At 42.1% G+C, this 17,800-nt stretch overlaps 1 protein-coding gene across 2 annotated transcripts; it reads left to right on the plus strand.

Annotated features, from left to right (window-relative positions):
* The first annotated feature begins 1,720 nt into the window (after positions 1-1,720).
* Positions 1,721-17,521, plus strand: LOC124144889 (ADP-ribosylarginine hydrolase Tri1-like). Of its 2 annotated transcripts, XM_046514504.2 has the most exons (9): positions 1,721-1,828; positions 2,717-2,836; positions 4,116-4,265; positions 7,021-7,164; positions 9,669-9,823; positions 10,533-10,692; positions 11,305-11,463; positions 14,151-14,281; positions 17,275-17,521. In XM_046514504.2, the coding sequence occupies exons 1-9, from the start codon at positions 1,727-1,729 to the stop codon at positions 17,330-17,332; spliced, it is 1,179 nt and encodes a 392-aa protein (XP_046370460.2). In that variant the 5' UTR covers positions 1,721-1,726; the 3' UTR covers positions 17,333-17,521. The 2 variants fall into 2 exon arrangements, 1 of the variants encoding a protein (XP_046370460.2); XR_007221554.1 differs by lacking the exon at positions 17,275-17,521 and having other exon boundaries at positions 11,305-11,526; positions 14,151-14,273.
* The last annotated feature ends 279 nt before the right edge of the window (positions 17,522-17,800 follow it).

Below are 17,800 nucleotides of genomic sequence, written 5' to 3' on the forward strand. Positions count from 1 at the left end.
TCAGCATGTTATTTGTCACTGTCGAACGGTTTGGGTGTGAATGAACACTTCATCGTTCCTTTTACATCCAGATCTTTGTAGGCTGGAATGCTGCAAGTGCAGCAAACGTTTCACTTCAAACTCGAGTTCCACTGATCTGGGTAATGTAGCACTGCTTTACTCAGCAAACTGTTGTTGTTGTGTTTGGGCGGTTGATTCTCAACTATTTTGTAACATTATTCGGGGTTTTGACCAAAGGTGTCCAACTTTCAGTTTGGTAATGTTTCTATTTTTCCTCAGTTGACATCAAAAGTTATTGCACTTATGCCCATCATCCTCAATCTTAGTACAGTAAACTACGGTTATAACGAACTCAAAGGGACTACTATTTTTAGTTCGTTATAACCGTAGTTCGTTATAAGCGTGTTCGTTATAACCGTAGTTTACTGTAATTGAGTACATTCCTCTGTAGATGTGAGTACAAACATATCAAGCTGACTGGGATTTGCTTCACATGTTGGTCCTTGGTCCTTTTAATTATTTAAAAAAAATGCTTTATCATGCTGCTATTTTCATTGTTCTCTTTCAAAATCACCTACGTCTGTACCGTTATTATGTTTAAGTGAACAGGGAGAACATTTTAACATTCTTTCCATAGGTTGAATTCGATATGTGCCGTAAAAATGATCTCAGTTCTCTTTTTAGAAGAAAAAAAATCTCAGCTCCTACAATAAAAACAACAACCTATGACTCTACCCCAAAACCCGGGCCCCCCTCTTATCTTTAAATATCAATGGCCAGCCCCTTGAAAAATTAAAATCATTTTTAAGGGGTTGTTGGAGGTGTTATATATAGGTGTATCAACAATTAGTTGGGGCATGATTACGAAACATTTTCGATGAAGCTCACTCACTCACTCACTCACTCACTCACTCACTCACTCACTCACTCACTCACTCACTCACTCACTCACTCACTCACTCACTCACTCACTCACTCACTCACTCACTCACTCACTCACTCACTCACTCACTCACTCACTCACTCACTCACTCACTCACTCACTCACTCACTCACTCACTCACTCACTCACTCACTCACTCACTCACTCACTCACTCACTCACTCACTCACTCACTCACTCACTCACTCACTCACTCACTCACTCACTCACTCACTCACTCACTCACTCACTCACTCACTCACTCACTCACTCACTCACTCACTCACTCACTCACTCACTCACTCACTCACTCACTCACTCACTCACTCACTCACTCACTCACTCACTCACTCACTCACTCACTCACTCACTCACTCACTCACTCACTCACTCACTCACTCACTCACTCACTCACTCACTCACTCACTCACTCACTCACTCACTCACTCACTCACTCACTCACTCACTCACTCACTCACTCACTCACTCACTCACTCACTCACTCACTCACTCACTCACTCACTCACTCACTCACTCACTCACTCACTCACTCACTCACTCACTCACTCACTCACTCACTCACTCACTCACTCACTCACTCACTCACTCACTCACTCACTCACTCACTCACTCACTCACTCACTCACTCACTCTTCTGCCACTATGTTCGGGGTCAAAACACGGTTGCGCATTCACAGGAGCGTTTGTACAACTAAGGGAGATAACTCAGGATGTTGCCTATTCGAGTGAAGCCAGTGGGGACGGTCCTATTACTCCTATAGAAAAGTACGGTGGGAAATTTAAAATGGCGACGACAGGGAGAGGTATTATCCTGAGCGGGAAATTGAAAAAGAAAACTGATCGCAGTCGACGTGATGTTAATTCACCAAGGTGTCAGCCATACAAGGTATGTATTTTACCTCAAGCATGTGTAATTTGATCATTTTGTGACATATTTGGATGAAGAACGTCATAGTTTTAACAAGTTGTCGTTATCCTTTGAAACGATTTTGACACTGACAGTGACACTTGTGATCATATTTCCTCGTTGGTAGCGGTACTGACGGTTGGATTAGACTCGTACCCACTCGCAAATGGACACTGAAATTCAAGAAAAGTGTAAACCAATGCTTGTTTCACTTTAATCGTACCTTTCAAATACCTGATCATAATTATGATGTTGATGTAAACATCATGAACATGTAAGGTGAAAACCGAAGATTGTAAACTTGCCCAAACTCTAAATCAAATTGTCACCGTTACACCAAGTTTTATCCTGCCCACACCTTTCCTACTTTACCAGGGGGCACGGGTGGCCCAGTCGTCTAAGGCGCCGCGGTTCGCGGTGCAGAGTTGCGTCATTTGGGCATGCCAGAAACCTATGATTGTGGCTTCTAATCCGGGTTCTCCTTGATTATGTTTCTAGGTTTGACAGCACCATACCTGTGCTCGTGGGTTTCACTGAAGTGGTAAACGTCTGAGACCTGCATCACTTTGGGCTTTCCTCCCACATTAAGCTGACACGCCGTGATATAACTGGAATACTGTTAAAAAGCGGCGTTAAACCCAACTCACTCCCTCCTACTTTACCATTGGCTAATGCACATCTCCTGTTCTGTATTTCACTACTGACAACTGTTCAATTAAATGAAAAGTGTTACATAAAGTTAACAGATAAAATGGGTGTGGTGTGGTGCAAAATATGATATCCAGTCCTAAGACCAATACTTATCATCAAGATCATGCTTACAAGGTTTGTTTTCTTCATGTGAAGTCTGAGGTTTTGGTTTATCAGGTTATACGTCGAGATGCATGTCGAGTATATGATCGGATTTACGCAGCTATATATGGTCAATGCGTTGGAGATGCCCTGGGATTATTGACAGAAACTCAATCTAAAGAAGAGGCTAAAAAGGTATGTAGTGTTAATGACTTTACCATTTTTACGATTAAGAACATGTATACATGATAACATTACGTTTCCCTGATTTGATATTGATTTGAATTGTGTGACATTGTAATAAAGAAATTATTAGAAGCTACTATGTAACCCTCTAAGTTTTTTCAGAGACAAACCTAAGTCTTTAGGAGCCAACAGATATTTTAGGCAGATAATGTCACCAGTTATGCTTACTATTAGGTAGCCAAGTTGCGAGCAGTTTATAAATTTATGTCACCAATCATTGTTTTGAGTCGCATTTGGCCACCAAAATGGACGCTACTTTGAGGGCTGATGCTGGTTACGCAGTTATGAAATACCAGGGATTCCTGGTTATAATAGGGGGCACGGGTGGCCCAGTCGTCTAAGGCACCGCGATTCGCTGTGCAGAGTTGCGTCCCTTGGGCACGCCAGAAACCTTTGATTGTGGGTTCGAATCCCGGTTCTCTCCGATTATGTTTCTAGGTTTGTCAGCACCATACCCGTGCTCGTGGGTTTCACCGAAGTGGTAAACGTCTGAGACCTGCATCACTTCGGGCTTTCCTCCCACATTAAGCTGACACGCTGTGATATAACCCAACTCACTCACCTGGTTGTAATAGGTCTTCAGCAACCTTTGCTTGTCAAATGGATCCCGTGGTCAGGCACAGTTACTTGGCTCATTTTTTGTCTTTATGTACCCAAATGTCCAGGATTGTTGTTCATCGTGTCAATGACTGTCTTGCCTGATCCAGACTTGATTATATACAGGAATATTGTTTCGTGCAATAGTTCTCTTACAGACTTGATGTTGATAAATCTGTTCTGATAGTGAAACTTCAATATTGCCTCACTAATGCTTAGAACTTTCCATGCATCTATCACAGTCCTATATAGAAAAGCACCAAATAGCAAGCTCTCTGTTGTCCTCAAAACATGAAATACATTCTCTTTGCAGATTTCTATTGTGTTTTCTGCACTAAATGTATTGCCAAACATACTTTGAATATTGCGGTAACTGCAACTGTGCATTTTGTTGCCTATATTTGTACATATGATTATTTAAATATGCCTACTGACAATGACTGTAAAAGAAGGACTATTCTCAAAATATTAGCCTTCACGGTGATGCGGCCATCAAATATGCTGTTTTAATCCGAGGGGGTTTATTGTGATTTGTTACCTCTGATTGACCAATCAAAATTGCGTATTTTGCAAATTCATGGTATAATAACATATACACACCATACAAACTGTGATGATTTTTCTATTACAGCTATATGGGCCTGTGTGCAACAAGTTCCAGCTAGTCCACAAGAAAATGTTGGCAGATGCACATCGTCGCAAGTGGGATGTGTATGACTGGACAGACGAGACAGATCACATGATCCTCCTCATTCAGTCCCTGGTGGAGAACAAGGGGCAGGTAAGCAACTCTGCTGTATACAGTCTGTAGATTCCAACTTGGAGTAAGTCCACAGCAACCGACGCTGGTCTTGCGAGATGACTCTGGATTTGGTGTCCGGCTTGGTGATTTGCTTGATTACATGTCATAATACCATGACAACGTAGATTGATGTTTATGATATCGATCACTGGTTTGCCTGTTATTTACAGGCTGCTGTCATAGCAGGTACAGCTGAAATATTGCTGAGTGCAGCGTTTAACAACAATTGGGATAAACACCAGGGATTTTGCAAGGCTCCCGAAGGAGCCGACTTGCTCCTAACATGATAACTGTATTTAACGTAATAAGAGCCCAGGGCGCTCTCAAAATTTGAAATAGGGCTCTTATTATTTGGTTGAAAGATCGTAAATTTCGTGGTTTATGCTGACAGCCTGAAATGTTTATATACGACAGATATATTTTTCCAGAATTTAATTGCCCATAATTAAGGGTGCCATGGAATCACTTGCAATGTATTCATTATCCCCCGCCTCGACAAAGTTGGCGGGGGATCTAGAAAGGGGCTCCACCTGTCCGTCCGCCATGCTTAGTTTCTGAAGCAGAACTCGGAAACCATGAGATAACATTACAATACTTGGTACACATTCACCATATGGTGTAGATGTGCCTTTTGCTATTGAGGTTTCCCCTGCAATTTTCATATATTTTATATAGATTTTTGAAACTTGGACTGAATGAAAACAGTGAGTTTCATTTCCTGAGTAGAATTGGAAAATTAATTTAGAGGTATCATTTAGAAACTTGGTAAACACATTCACTCTACAATAGTGTTGATGTGCCTTTTGCTATTTATGATTCCCCCAATTATTTTGATTTTGATATAAATTTTATAAATTTAGACTTAAATTGAATGGAAGCAATCTTAACTACTTTATCTCAGTTCTGTTATGTACTTCTCCATGAAATTTTGTACAATAGAAACTTTGTACAATATCAGTCTAAGGCTGTTGTGGAATCTTTGTTCTTATTTTCTTTTCTTTTTTCAATTAAATGACACACCACTAGACTCTGCAACAAACAAAGCTATGAAAGGATTCACAGTAAATGTAATACCGTATTTGACGCAATAAGCACCCCACTCTAATAAGCGCCCATGGCGATATTTGCTAATATACTGGCTAGTGAACAATCCTAATTAGCACCCCTTCCGATTGATCAATGTACACACAGTGTTTGCGTTTACGGCGTCCCATATACAAAAATACGCACTGAAAAAAAATAGGACGCAAAAAAACCAACCTTCACGCGTCCCCTTACGCGTTTTTATTTTGAAAAAAGTTCACTTCACGCATAACTTATTGTTGTTTTGTTTTGTGTTTCTCTCGCTCCCAAAACCCATGTGATAATGTGTATCCAATATTCGCTGGGTTCCGGTGCAAGCCAGATTTCGGTGGGAAACTGAGAGGTATCCGATGGCGTTTCTCTTCCATGTCGTGTCCGTAATGGCATCGCTGATTGGTTTACAAAACGGAAATAGAAATGTAAGCCAATCGCAGACCCTGTTAACAGTATTTAAGTCCAAATGGCATCCCCGAAACTTTGTCAAAAGAAAAATAGGTTTCAAGAAAGTTTGCTTGAAGAGCCAATATCCTCTTTCAACACCATAGGCCGGTAGACCAGCCATGTCGTAGTCACGTCAAAATAAAGGCTAGATCTATATAATTTTATGAACCTACCTGTCATATCATTCATTTATTAAATCAATCACATTTCACAATGTCTGAAATACGTATTCCATTTCAATTTATCATTTTTTATCGAAAGATTAAATGATTCACTATTTCCCGCAATGTTATTGAAAATGAAATTCTCGGACACACACTTCGACAACGGTCCACATCGAACATGTCAAAGAGCAAAACAAAGACGTTTCAAGCAAATCTTTAAATCTAGTATACAAAGTGATAAATAACATCAACCAAAATATATCTATAAGTTGTCGAAATTACAGCTAAGTTATTATTTCAATCTTTTCGTGCGATCGCAAGTTGTAAATGCTTTATTTAAATAATGGGATAAACATAAATATGTATAAACAGTAGGATTAGACCTTTCAAATGGTGTATAACATGTAGTTGCAAAGATGTTTTACTAGACTAACATTTAGTCTATGAAATCTTATATTACACAATACCCTTCTCGACTCTAAAAATAAATATATAATTTCCCCTTTGCTGATTTCCTAGCTAGAGCTGGCTTGACTTGCTTTTGTATACGTTTCTAGATTGGTGTTGTTTTCACAAAATATATATATTCCACAGTCATGGTGCAGGACTAATGTTTTACAAGCAGATATTTTCCTTGATAAATGTTGGCTTCATCTATCACACAAGAGTCTCTGGGAACTTGGTGTCACAGCAGATAAAGCTCCTGGTTGACTGGTGTTGAAAGAGTCAAGTGGCTAATCTATGAAGATTTCAAAGATGTTTTGTGTACACACATAAAAACTGAGACTTAAAGATTTTAACCACACACTTATTTATGCTCAGAATGGCCTAAAGTTCACCATTTCAGGTCCACATTTAACAAAATTTCGTGGGGGGGCATGCCCCAAAACCCCCCTAGATAGCTTCGCGCCTATGGCGCTCACGGCTACCGCATCACAGGGGACCCCGTTATTTTGGAACACAACGCAAACACTGACACAAGACTTATTTATTTGCCTATAATACACACTCATGTGTTATATGCACCCTTGGATCATTGTACACAGGTGGTGCCCGAGGACATAGCCAAGCGGTTGATGGAATGGTTGGAGCGTGGCTTCCCGGAGCTGGGAGATGTGTGTGGCCCTGGGTTGTGTAGCTTCACCAAGAATGTTGTCAACCATCCACAGTTCTCAGAGGCACCTGACAAGGTAGAGAGAATTAATATCAGTGACAGGGATGCAACCTAAGAATTACTTCTTTAAAGACAAGTCCAGATGACTAGTGTAAACCATATTTCACTAGTCCTCAGTTTGTAGCTAGTCTTGCTTGAACAAGACAATGCAGAGTTGTAGCCCTTGGACATGCCATTAAACAGCAAACAGTGTGTGGCATACAGAGCTCCAGATAAGCTGCATATCTGCGTAAAATACACATCAGAAATGCAGAAATATGCAGTAAAATAAAATCCAAGCGTATCAAATACGCAACGAACATTACAGATACGCTACAAAAATAAAACTTGTGTGTATCATCAAAATATTGTGAAGTAACCCTGCGTATTCGATTAGCAAATCAGCAACTTATTTTGAAATTATAAACGGGCATTCCATCAACCTTGCCAAACTCCACGATGACAGTTACATCATAATCATTTGCCATCACACTTTCTTGTGGAAGTATGGTATTTTTGAGTCCTATAAAGCTCTCGTACCCAGACGACACCAGTTTGCAGGGACTAGATGAATAGTGTTTTTAAATATTTAACTTAAATACCCACATGTGTAAAAACTAGTGTGTAACAGAAAATTGAATACCCAGATAGAATTACTGATACCCAATGATTTTAAAATGCATGGGTAAAATACCCACAACACGAAAAGCTTATCTGGCATAGTTGATGAATGTAGTCAACATTTTCTCTGGTTCATGAAGAGCTAAGCTGTTGACATGATTGTCCGGGTTAGAATTGGTCTTCAGCAAGCTATGCTTGTTGAGGGAAGCGACTTATGGGATCAGATCGTCAGACCGCTGACTTGTCCGATGCATGTCATCCCAATAGCATAGATTGTTGCTCATTGTTGCTTATGGTGCCAATCACTGGATTGTCTGGTCCATATTCGAATGTTTACAGACCACCGTCATATTGCTGAGTGTAGCGTTAATCATGTAATCAACAAACAAACAAACATGATTGATAAGTTATGATATCTTTCAGACTTGATTTATAGATCTGACTATCCAACATACCGTATTCAACGTAATAAGCGCCCAGGGCGCTTTCAAAATAAGAAATAGGGGGCACTTATTAGAATATATTTTGGTGAAAAAAAATGCCAGAGTTGAAAGATCGTAAATTTTGTGGTTTATGCTGACAGCTCGAAATGATACAAAAGATAGTCTGTGCGTATTATACACGACACATATATTTTTCAAGAAATTACATTGATAAATCGGAAGGGGTGCTAATTGGGATTGTTCAGTTGCCAATATATTAGCAAATATCGCCATGGGCGCTTATTAGAGCGGGGTGTTTATTACGTCGAATACGGTATTAGTAAAATTTAAAAAAGAGTCCTTTTCTACTTATCTAGTTAAAACAAGCCATACTCAAAAGTAAATCCACGTGGATAAAGAAGGGTCTGTTTTTATGTCATTCAAGGAACAGATCAAATTCTGCATTGGCTTGCATTTCATTTGTCATGACCAACCTTTTCAGAGATGACTTTTCTGAAAAAAACATTCAGTTATGTCTCAATTTTGACCATCTTGTATTCACATGTTGTTTCCTCTGCAGGCAGCTGAGATTGTGTGGCGAGACTGTATTCACATGTTGTTTCCTCTGCAGGCAGCTGAGATTGTGTGGCGAGACTGTATTCACATGTTGTTTCCTCTGCAGGCAGCTGAGATTGTGTGGCGAGACTGTATTAACATGTTGTTTCCTCTGCAGGCAGCTGAGATTGTGTGGCAAGACTGTATTCACATGTTGTTTCCTCTGCAGGCAGCTGAGATTGTGTGGCAAGACTGTATTCACATGTTGTTTCCTCTGCAGGCAGCTGAGATTGTGTGGCGAGACTGTATTCACTTGCTGTTTCCTCTGCAGGCAGCTGAGATTGTGTGGCGAGACTGTATTCACATGTTGTTTCCTCTGCAGGCAGCTGAGATTGTGTGGCGAGACTGTATTCACATGTTGTTTCCTCTGCAGGCAGCTGAGATTGTGTGGCGAGACTGTATTCACATGTTGTTTCCTCTGCAGGCAGCTGAGATTGTGTGGCGAGACTGTATTCACATGTTGTTTCCACTGCAGGCAGCTGAGATTGTGTGGCAAGACTGTATTCACATGTTGTTTCCTCTGCAGGCAGCTGAGATTGTGTGGCGAGACTGTATTCACATGTTGTTTCCACTGCAGGCAGCTGAGATTGTGTGGCAAGACTGTATTCACATGTTGTTTCCTCTGCAGGCAGCTGAGATTGTGTGGCAAGACTGTATTCACATGTTGTTTCCACTGCAGGCAGCTGAGATTGTGTGGCGAGACTGTATTCACATGTTGTTTCCACTGCAGGCAGCTGAGATTGTGTGGCGAGACTGTATTCACTTGCTGTTTCCTCTGCAGGCAGCTGAGATTGTGTGGCGAGACTGTATTAACATGTTGTTTCCACTGCAGGCAGCTGAGATTGTGTGGCGAGACTGTATTCACATGTTGTTTCCTCTGCAGGCAGCTGAGATTGTGTGGCGAGACTGTCGCAGTCTGAGAGCCACCAACTGTGCCCTGGCCCGCGCCCCCATGTCTGGAATACATTACTACCATGTGCTGGGCAAGGTGATCAAGAACTCCCTGGATATATGCTCCATCACGCATGTGGATCCCAGGTACAGTGTGGGGCGGTGGGGTAGCCCAGTGGTCGATGTGTTTGCTTGTCACGCTAAAGTCCGGGTTCGATTCCCCACATGGGTTCGATTCACCACCTCTCAGCCTGAAATACACTGAACATGTTTTCATACAGTGTAGTTACGTACTAACTGGTTTACTTCTCTAAGGGTCCCTTGGGCATGCCCGAAACCCGTGATCGTGGGTTCAAATCCCGTTTCTCAGCACTGTACCTGTGCTTATGGGTTTGACCAAAATGCTAAAGGTCTGAAACCGTCATCACTTCTGGCTTTCCACCCACATCAAGCTGACATACTGTTACAGGAATACTGTTCAAAGCGGCATTTAACCAAACTCACTCACTCACTCACTCACTCACTCACTCACTCACTCACTCACTCACTCACTCACTCACTCACTCACTCACTCACTCACTCACTCACTCACTCACTCACTCACTCACTCACTCACTCTGGCTTAAGACACTCTTCCAGTCTTAGCATGCTAGTAATAATGTTGCTAATATGATCATGATAATACACACACCCTTCTACACAGCTGTATTTTTAAAAAGATAGTGTGGATGACACATATTGTGCACAAGAAAATGTGGAATTAACGACCGGTATCCAAATGTTACTTCTGATGTTCAATCCCTCAAAAAGCTAGCCTTTGTATCCCCAAAATGTATTTAAACATGTTGCATTTCAGCTGTCAAGCCTCATGTGTTGCTGTGGCAACTGTCATGTCGGCTCTGCTACAGAAAGATGAGAAACACTTGAAGAAGACTGGAGACTATGATATAGATTCTATAATTGAGGAGGCCTTCTCCTATGGCTGTCGGTGTATGCTGGGGCAGCCTTATTCTGACGTGAGTAATCCTTGACTGGTCAAGGGATCCATTCTAACATGGTCCACTCCTTCAGACATAGTCTATTGAACAGTTGTGTTCATATATTTGAACAAAATAAACCTTGAAAATATTTTCATAATGTTAAAAATAATCGGTTTTGTTTTAAGGGCATTCGTCATGGAGAGTTAGGATTGTAATATGAGCATGACGACAAACTTACAAATTCAATTCAGAATTGACTTTTTTGCGTTTGTGGAGGTATTAACATGATTAACATAAAGTCTGGTATGCACACCTTTTTTCACTCCATAAATGCGAAAAACATATTGAAGTCAATTCTTATGAATTTATATGTAAAGGAAAATAACTTCACAGACTGCTTATATTATCATTAACACAATAAAAACCCTGTAGATAAATAGAATCTCACCTGAGTGTCTTTTGATATCAAATATATCATCACGAGTTGATAAAAGTGGAAAGACTCCGAGAATTGCCGAGGAGTTTTTCCACTTTTATCAATGAGTTTCGCTCATCAAATGCAAAGCAATCATTTGCAATTTATTTTTTACGACATGAATGTCATTGTCAGTGTTAAGATATGGGTTAAGGAGAAACTGTTATATTCAGATTAAGGAGTTCAAGAAGATCCTGTACACAACATCGCTAAAAGATCTGAAGCTGGATGAGAGAGGCAAGATCAATCACACTTACAAGACCCTTGGAGCTGGGTTCTGGGCTCTTAAACAGAAGGACTTCCGTACTGCTATACGAGACATTGTCATGGAGGTGAGGCCATAGCTAGACTGTTAGCAGGATGAGGAAGTGGACTTGCCGTATTCTGTCTGACTGGTGGGTAGTCCTGGGCAGATAGCGCCCACTATCCCTTGTCGTAGTTGTTGCATTTTGAAACTGATTGTGGTGTCATTGTAGCCTGTTCACTGGATCATTACTCCATGCCTTGCTTATACCCCCATCACATTAGTTCTCAATACATTCGTGAAAATGTTGTCGAACGAGCTCCAACTGTGTATGAACGTAGTGGACGTGGTAGCAACTATTTACGAACTTCATGGGCGGGCTCAGACAGGGAGGGTGCTCTAGAACTTTGATTCTGCTCAAAATTTTATCCTGTCCATCCCGTTCTGCAATTAGTCAGATTGACAACGTACTTAAAACGAGAAAGACGTTTTACGAACAGAACTGCCGTACTTCGAACGGAATTGCCGTACTTCGAACCTACTAGGGACATGTTAAGACGTGGTGCAGTCGGACATAAATTTCAGTACGTGTGCACACGGACCGGGTTGACTTCTCTTTGGAGGCATGATGTGTACAGCTCAGAGCCCTGAACTTGAATGAAGACTGGCTTCAACGCGCTCGGTATCCATAGGAGTCGAGCCAGGACGGGCCAGGACGCGAATACACACGCACTTGGGACGAGATGAGGACGTACTGCGAACGAGTTGGTCGGGTTAAGGATTAGTTAGAACTGTCATGGACGTATTGTGAACGAGGTAGGACGAGGTTGAACTGGTTAAGAACAGGTTCAGAACGGCTACGGACATGCTGGAACTGCCTTGAAACGTTGTCAGGATGAGGTGAACGGGCACTTTTACACGATCTGAACTGGATACAAACGTACTGCAGACTGGCTAAGAACGAGATAGATGTATTGAGGACTGCTTATGAACGAACTAGCATCTAGTTTAAGCCAAACTACGCGTTCTACCGTGATCACAGCCCGTTCTAGTATTTTTTTAGAACGGGGTAGAACGGGATAAAACTACTTTGGTGTGATAGTAGCATTAGTAACAGGCTACTGTGATGCAGTGGCTTAATGTTGATGTAGATCTTAGACGTTTGCCAAGGGCACAGGTATGGTGCTGACAAACCTTGACACATGATCAGGGGAGTATCTGATTGGAACCCATCATGGGTTTCTGCCATGCCTGGGGCACGGGTGGCCCAGTCGTCTAAGGCGCCGCGATTCGCTGTGCAGAGTTGCGTCCCTTGGGCACGCCAGAAACCTATGATTGTGGGTTCGAATCCCGGTTCGCTCCGATTATGTTTCTAGGTTTGTCAGCACCATACCCGTGCTCATGGGTTTCACCGAAGTGGTTAACGTCTGAGACCTGCATCACTTCGGGCTTTCCTCCCACATTAAGCTGACCCGCCGCGATATAACTGGTATATTGTTAAAAGCAGCTTTAAACCCAACTCACTCACTCACTCTGCTATGCCTAAGGAACACCAGGGCCATTGACGTCCTCCGAGTGTTTGTTTGTTGTTAAACGCTGCACTCAGCAATATTCCAGGTTTATGATGGCGGTCTGTAAATAATCGGGTCTGGACCCGACAATCCAGTGGTTGACATTGTGTGTTTCGATCTACGTCATTGGGATGCAATGACATGCATCAACCAAGTCAGCAAGTCTGACCACCCGATCCCATAAGTCGCCTTTTTGCGACAAGCATAGTCACCTTCTACAGTAAGCATGGGTTGCTGAAGACCTATTCTATCCCGGATGTTCATGGATCTTTGACTCCTTCCTCAGCCTTTGATTGATAACAGGACCGACTTCTACCCAATGACATACGAGTATTTTACAGTTACAAGGAATTCTCCAACACCACTCAGTATCACATAGGAAAACTTGCTCAACCAACTACTTACTTGTATATCCCACTTTCTGCCCAGTCTAGATGATCTGATAGATACTCAAGATCTATATTGTAAGCAAACGGGTCTTACCTCACGAAGTGCATCAAATCATTTGTGCAAGTTGATAAGACATGAACAGATTTGGAAAATATGTCTATGCCCAGTTGACAGTACACATGTTTTGCCAATTGACCGAAATATGCATGGCAGTTGCCATGTTATTTATGAACTGCATGTCAAATCCGTTATGCAATTTTGATTGGAATTGGCATAGACTTGTTATTCCAGACAAAACATGACTTCAAAATTCCTGCCTAGTTTGGCAAGGGTGGAAACTGGACTTTCATAGTCAGTAAACTCCCTTGCCTTGGGAGACATTATGCAATGTCCACAACAGAAGATTTCAATATTACCCATTTCCTTCTATGGAAGGCTCAGAACTTGTCAATCACCCCTCTTATTTAACAATGATTGGTTGGTTGGTTTGTTGTTGAACGCCGCACTCAGCAATATTCCAGCTATATGACGGCGGTCTGTAAATAATCGAGTCTGGACCAGACAATCCAGTGATTGACATCATGAGCATCAATCCACGCAATTGGGATCGATGACATGCATCAACCAAGTCAGCGAGCCTGACCACCCGATCCTGTTAGTCGCCTTTTACGACAAGCATGGTCGCCTTTTACGGCAAGCATGGGTTGATGAAGACCTATTCTACCCCGGATCTTCACAGGTCTATTTAACAATGAAAGATAGTTATAAAGTGAGCTCCAGGGCCTACAGCTGTTGTACCGCGTGTTGGTTGCAGGGTGGAGATGCTGATGCTAATGCATCTCTGGCGGGGGCCTTCCTGGGATGTAAGCTGGGACTCGACGCGATCCCCACCACCTGGATCCAGGACCTCAAGCACCGGCGCTGGCTGGACAAAGTGATAGACAGGTGACCACCTCACTCACATTCCTGCAATTAGCACTGTAGTATGGGGAACAGAGGTACGGCGCCACACCCTTCTTGGACCTGTATGGTGCTGTGTCCCCGTTCCCTGTTCTACTTGTACTTATCTGTTTGAAAGAGGGGCGGTCGGGTAGCCTAGTGGTTAAAGCGTTCGCTCGTCACGCCGAAAACCCGGGTTCGATTCCCGACATGGGTACAATGTGTGAAGCCCATTTCTGGTGTCCCCCGCCGTGATATTGCTGGAATATTGCTAAAAGCGGCGTAAAACCATACTCACTCACTCACTCACTGTTTGAAAGAAATTCTCAGTAAAGCAAAAAAAATATTTTATGTGCATACCATGATATCCATCAGTGTTAAAAACTAACAGTTTTAGTCCACTAGTTCTTATAATGAATAATGATGACATTAATATAGCAAAACCCTTACTAATGGCACATTTCTACTTGTACTTATGATACCTTAACTATTGGGCAGTTTGGCAAGGGCTACAGGACCAGTGCCAGTTTCTAACGCTGTGCAGTTCACTGTGTATATACCTTACAAATGGGTTCATACCAGCTGAAGTGGCCTGTTTTTGTGGTGTATAATTCTTGGTTCCACTTCTCAAAGGTTAATTAGAGAATAAACAACGATCTATGAGGAATTATGGATTATTGTTGGTAATTTGGTGAGGACCTACAACATTGGTTCATGTGTGACAGATATTCCATAATTCGGAGTTTCAAGTAGGTTGTATGTTACTTATTGACATCTTTAGAGAAAAAAACCTTTTAGGGGTGCGTTGCAAAGCGCCAATCGCTTGTAAGCGATGTGCAGCGATTCGCCTTACAACAGTGCGCTAACTTTCAGTCGCTTATAAGCGAAACAATCGCTGACTGAGGTCGCTTCGTTCTCAAACCGAAATGGCGGCTTACTTTGACAGCGGAACAAGGAATTCTTGACTGGATCAACGAGAAAATGAGCAGCGTTGATCCAAAGGTAGCTAACACACCATCATCCTCAGTCTGCTCCACATCTTCAAATAGTCATTAATTTCATCAGCTCGTCATCGAGCCTCTTCTATTACGTTCTTCATTACGCTGATGGTCAGGCTCGCTGACTTGGTTGATGCATGTCATCGTATCCCAATTACGTGGATAAATGCTCATGATGTCAATCACTGGATTGTCTGGTCCATACTCGATTATTTACAAACCGCCGTCATATAGCTGGAAGATTGCTGAGTGCGGCGTTAAACAACAAACAAACAAACGTCAAGGCAACCAACCGGTAGTTGCGCCGCCACTTTGGAAGAGTGCGCAGCGCTTCGAACTGTTGCAGACCCCGGGTTGAGCGATGAATTTTTTGCTTCCTCTAAGCGATTCGTGGCTTGCAACGCGCCCTAGATGTCAACCCTACGGAGAAACTTCAATGAAGTCTGCCTATTGTTCAGATGATGTAACATAATCAAGTTGTGATGTCATGAACAATGGATGACATCATATTTTTCTCAAAAATAAAGTGCTGTGATGTCATATGGCTTCAGTTGACAAATCAGCTTTGAGAATTTCTCAAATGTACATGTACAATTACTTATCATAAAGTTATTACACACGATCATTCTACCCTTCTGGATATAGAGGATATTTGTACTTTCTAGAATCTTCTTAGTTTGTTGTTTAATGCTGCACTCAGCAAGATTCCAGCTGAGCTATCCGATGGCGGTCTGTTAATAATCGAGACAATCCAGTGATTGACATCATGAGCATCAATCCACCCAATTATGATACGATGATATGCATCAGCCAAGTCAGCAAGCCTGACCACCCAATCGCGTTAGTCGTCTCTTACGTCAAGCATGGGTTGCTGAAGACTTTTCTAACCTGGATCTTCACAGGTCTCTAGTATCTTCATGTTGATCTCATTGAGTGACCTGACAAAGTCTTCAGTGTTGTGCTGTGACTGTGGCCTTTCGGGATTCCCGCAACATTTCTGTGCATGACGCAATTAAAATACAACAACGCATCCGGCTGGGCGCACTATAAGCTTTTCACCTTCACTTACCTCAATGTAATTTGGACCCAAAAGGTCGTGTATTATAAGTAAACATTGCAGTCAAGCATCAGAATGTTTTTTAAACCACGTGTCCGCCATGTTTAAGATTACCGGTACTATAGTGATATTTTTTACTAATCATAGGCAAGCTTACAATTAACGATAGCAGGACTGCACTGAATATTATTTTCCGACCAGTCAGATTTATTGCTTCTAAATAGATACTGTCATAGCCGGCAGTGACAAGCATGGCGTCTGCTAAACAGATTAATCAAATATACATTAAAACATTTCTTTTGAATTAAAAGTTTTATTGCTGTTTATACCATATTTTATTGAATTAAGACCATAAAATTAAATTTATTGAATTAAGACCAGATTAAAGGACAGTACATAGCTTTTAAAAATCATCATCAATTTTGCTTTATTAGGGATGAGGCCTTCCAAAAGAACCCTTGGTTGATGGAGGCTAGGAACTACACTGCAAAATTGATATTTTTAAGAAATGACTTTTCAGATGTTCACATTGGCCTAAATGAGCATTCAAGAACATTTTAATGTAGTGTTACCTTATCATCATATTTACATGGGGGCACGGGTGGCCCAGTTGTCTCAGGTGCCGCGAGTCGCTGTGCAGAGTTGTGTCCCTTGGGCACGCCAAAAACCTATGATTGTGGGTTCGAATCCCGGTTCGCCCCAATTATGTTTCTAGGTTTGTTAGCACCATACCCGTACTCATGGGTTTCACCGAAGTGGTAAACATCAGAGACCTGCATCACTTCGGGCTTTCCTCCCTCATGAAGCAGACATGACGTGATATGACTGGAATGCTGTTAAAAGCGGCATTAAAACCAAACTCACTCCCTCATATTTACATGACATTGTGGTCAGGCAGGTATGTTGTAAACATTTTTAGAACCATGTTTTCTTTGTCTTTCCAGTTACTTCAACATCATGGAGAAAGGGAAGTTTCACCCCAAGATTGAGACTACAGTATAGCAGAGGAGGGGTGAAAGAAGCTGCCTTAGTATTCCCATTACTGCTCAATATGTGCCATGACAGGCTTAGTCTCTGGAGGGGGCACGGGTGGCCCAGTCGTCTAAGGCGCCGTGATTCGCTGTGCAGAGTTGCGTCCCTTGGGCACGCCAGAAACCTATGATTGTGGGTTCGAATCCCGGTTCGCCCTGATTATGTTTTTAGGTTTGTCAGCACCATACCCGTGCTCGTGGGTTTCACCGAAGTGGTAAACGTCTGAGACCTGCATCACTTTGGGCTTTCCTCCCACATAAAGCTGACACGCCGCGATATAACTGGAATACTGTTAAAAAAGTGGCGTTAAACCCAACTCACACACTCACTCACTCACTCACTTAGTCTCTGGAAGTCCAAACTGAGATGTACATGCCTCATTATTGATGTGAACTAGAAGGGCCTTCGTCATTATGTAGGTAACGGTGGACCTTGGAG

The sequence above is a fragment of the Haliotis rufescens genome, unplaced genomic scaffold (genome assembly GCF_023055435.1).
Source record: "Haliotis rufescens isolate VD_foot unplaced genomic scaffold, xgHalRufe1.0.p SCAF_16, whole genome shotgun sequence".
Taxonomy (NCBI): domain Eukaryota; kingdom Metazoa; phylum Mollusca; class Gastropoda; order Lepetellida; family Haliotidae; genus Haliotis; species Haliotis rufescens.